We start from the raw sequence: 4,028 nt of genomic DNA, 5'->3' as shown, positions 1-4,028 counted from the left end.
TATTGCTTAGTAGATTCACGAGTAATTCAGGCCATGATCACAATCATTAGGTGGCATTGACAAAGGTCCTAAGGTACTTGAAGCATACTATGACCCATTGATTACATTTCACAAGATATCCTATCGTATTCAAATAATATTGTGATGCTAATTAGATATCTGACGTGAAGGATTCCCGGTCCACAAGAGGTTATGTTATTATCCTTGGTGGAGCTGCTATCTCATGGAAATCAACAAAGCAAATGTGTATTGCTCAATACCTATGGAATTTGAGTTCATTGCTTCGGATAAAGTCAAAGAATAAGTAGAACAGCTTCAAAGATGTTCCATAAGTATACACTGTGATAGTCAATCCACTACTAAAAGGGCTAGAAGAAGCAAGAAAAATTGGAATATTTAAAGAATAATCATAAAGTTCAAATACATTGTGATAATTTAATATTGGAAATTAAATGCCTTTCAACTAAAAGAAATGATTGACTAGTGTAATGATAAGAAATCCTCCAATCGTGTTTGAAAGTTGATAAAAGCTTTAGATAAATCTAATGAGAAGCATATAGCTTCATGAGAGGATTTCTTGGTGGTGACAATGTGTATCTATTAAATAAATCGATCGTTGGCTAGCTATATTTGATAAGATACTAAGTCACATATAATAGTAAATCTAGACACATATGTCTAGACATAATACTATCAAGCAGTTGATCCCAATGGTGTAAACTCATGGTACCTTTAAAAGAGATTTACTACGAGAGATCAAGAATACTGCATATCGAAGGAAATGAGGTAAAACCTACTACGTTAGAGTCCGTACAATGGTAACCCTACCTTGTTGACTGGAGATCCCAAGATCTTGGTTCATATCTTGATTAAAGTCAAGTAGAGTAGGGTAGAATACTCTTAATATGAGGTCACCTATGCAAGTGCGAAGTGGGGCCGCTTAAATAAGAATTATTCAAGGCTTGAATTCTTTAAACACTTATGAAATCGAGATGGGTTCAGGGCCAAAATAAACCAAGTCTGAGAAACAAGTACGAAATAAGGAAGACATCTTTGTGAGTATCGTTGTCCTGGCTTAAACCAAAGGCTGAATGGTTCAAGACGTCACGTTTACCACTTAGCCGAGTAAGTCCAATGGTATTTCACTACGGGAGGTTCAAGGCCAGAAGCTACCATCCCCGATATGATGGCTTTCTGCTCTCTCTCTCTCTCTCTCTCTCTATAATGCATCATATTATAGCATTGCATGTGCATACTCGAATTTTCATTCATGTGGGGGATTGTTGGAATTGGTTCAAAAATCAACCGAATTAATAAAAAAAAATTGGTTAAGTATGAAAAGGTGTGACTTCGTGTCAACTTCGACCAAATATCCGGACTTGATCCGATGGTTAAATTACAAAAGTAAATAGACTGACTTATTCTACTCGTCGAGTTTGGAATCTCAAAACCAATTTTGGATGAATGAGAAATTGTGGTCCAAAGTTGGAAGTAATGAAGTGTTACAACTTTTCGAAAGGAGGTTTTGGCTAAGTGTTGCAACTTTTTGAAAGGACGCATGTTTTAGCCCACACTATTTCATTTATACCCTTTCTACATCTATAAATAGAACCCTTTGGACGTGATTTTGAGTTCACCATTGCATTGAGCATCCATTTTTCTCTTGCAATTTATCTTTCTCTCATTCTCATAACATTCCTTTGTAGAGGAAAAATTCCATTGAAGTTTCACTAGTCTTGTGGTTTGAAGTGCTGTTACCGTAAGTTTGTATCTGTTGTATCTTGGGAGACATTTGTCATTCAACCGTGAGCACCGTAGCAGGGCAATTTATCTTAAGGAAAGAGTTATTCTCGCCTCGGATTTCCTTTTCTACTCCTTATTTCATCATGGTTTTATGGTTTTGTACTACACTTCTACTTCGTAAAATTGTGGTTTAACTACGCTTCTGTGGATTGAACTTTGCACTCACAAACAATCATCTTGACTGCTCACAAATAACCTGGAACCAACATTAAACAAACAAACTATATAATTTTAGAGATATATTCATATTAAAGTACTCACCAATTAAGTAAAAATATCAAAATCAGTTCAAAATAAGGGAAAAGAGAGAATGGAAAACTTGTTTATGTTGATAAGAAGAACAAGAACATATATTATTTAAATTGATACTATTGATTGCAAGTTGTAGACGAAATATTTGTTTCTTTGATTATAATCTAAAAGTATATGGGGTTTTCAATAGGATTGGACAAAACTCTCAAATTGAATCGAACCCAAACTGAATTGAACCAAATTGAACGATTCTTTTTAAGTTAAATCGGATATCGAAATCTAGAATTGAGGAGTTCGATTTTCAATTCTAAATCAAGAACCGAAAAAATTGAATCTCCAAAAGTTTCTAAATTTCTTTATATTAAACAAGTCAAATTATTTCAACTTTTTCATGTATCACTTGCCAACTAATTAATTGAGCTCAAAAATGTCATTTTCCTATTCAATTTACCAACTAATTAATTGAGCTCAAAATATTATTTTTCCATTTACAATCCAAGCCCAACTTTGTAATTCAAATTTTAAATAATCAAAATTGAGTGATCTAAGTTTTTCTCAATCATTCTGTCATTTCTTAAATAATCGAAAATGATTGGCTGTGCCTCTCATCATCTTACTCTTTTTTTTGCCCTATTCATTAAATTTTATTCACCTTGATCAAGGTCATTTGTATACATTGGTGAATGGACCTTATTCAAAAATTTGTTATTTGTATATTTTTAAATTGAACTATGTTATTTTGCAAGTGTTAATATAGTGTTGTTGTAAGAATTAAGATTGAACATGTCATTAATTGGATTAATGTAATGTTGCTATAAATGTTAAAAAAATTTAACTATGGTACGAAGCCAAAACAAATCGAATGGTTTCATAACTAAATTCAGATCCGATAGTTCCACTTACTAAATACCCAAAAATTTTGATTCGATTGGATTGTTTTTAGAATCAAATCGAATAGAATCATGTCTAACCCTAGTTTTTAATAAAAAAAGAAACAAGAAAAAAATGGGAAGAGAAAAGTATTTGATATCTATTTGTTAGGCCAGATATACTGACAATTGGGTCGGACTTTATTCTAAGTTTTCCTTTTTTTTAAAATAAATTATTCTCATTATTAAAAAGAAAAGAAATTACAAATATATAAATTTTAAAAGGGCCCTTCATAAATATGGACACTTAGGCAAGGCCTAGGTAACTTCATGATTGAGTCGGCTCGAAGACACACCAATTGTCTTACATGTTATATCTACAAATTATGTGACATACACGTGATGAAGTGAGTCTTATACATATCAACACGACATCGATTATTCAATTGGATTGGGTCTATTTAATCAAGTAATCATGTCTTGAACTTGGGCTCAATCCATTAACCCCATTTGGCCAATCTCACTCTTCCGTCTCATGTTTACTTTTTTTCCTTGTTCAACTTTGATTTGAACATAAGAGTGCAAATGAACGTTGGAATTTTTTTTGAATCGGTAATCTTTGCCTTCTAATAGGGCGTTCTAGTGTACAGATGACGTTTTATGTGGAGGGGAGGTGATCAAAATTCTATTGGCCACGCTTTTGTCAAATTTTGTGGTCAACAAATACACTCGTATATTTTGTATTCTTTCGACAATAAAATCTACACTTCCACTTTCCATTTTCTCTAAATTTCTAGGTAGGGACCTAAACTAGTGAACTTTGAAGATAACACGAGAGTGGACAAAAATACAGCGCGATGTATCCCATAATCTAAATTACTAAAAAAGACAGAAAAATATATGTGTCTCAACATAATAATACTTTAGTTGTAATTAGCGAACCATTTAAAAGCAATTTCAGCCGTTAGATTAAGAACTCGTTTGGAATGGCTTTCAAAAAGTCAAAAGGAGCTTTTGAAACCTAAAAACTATTTTTGGACTCTTTTGACTAATTTTATGAAAGTACTTTTTTTAATTAAAAGAAAATTTAAAGGAAGTTAGTCC

General features: G+C 32.6%; 1 protein-coding gene across 1 annotated transcript in view; it reads left to right on the top strand.

Annotated features, from left to right (window-relative positions):
• The window catches only part of LOC111398170 (glutathione S-transferase T1-like), a 23,585-nt gene that overhangs the window by 5,076 nt on the left and 14,481 nt on the right, over positions 1–4,028 (top strand). The window contains exons 2-3 of the mRNA XM_023025104.1: positions 51–73; positions 156–246. Of these exons, the coding sequence (XP_022880872.1) occupies positions 51–73; positions 156–246 (114 nt within the window). The remainder of the gene's footprint in view (positions 1–50; positions 74–155; positions 247–4,028) is intronic.

This window comes from Olea europaea, chromosome 8, assembly GCF_002742605.1.
Source record: "Olea europaea var. sylvestris chromosome 8, O_europaea_v1, whole genome shotgun sequence".
Classification (NCBI taxonomy): domain Eukaryota; kingdom Viridiplantae; phylum Streptophyta; class Magnoliopsida; order Lamiales; family Oleaceae; genus Olea; species Olea europaea.
Note: the sequence above shows the minus strand (reverse complement) of the source record. Positions and strands in the feature narration are given on the sequence as shown.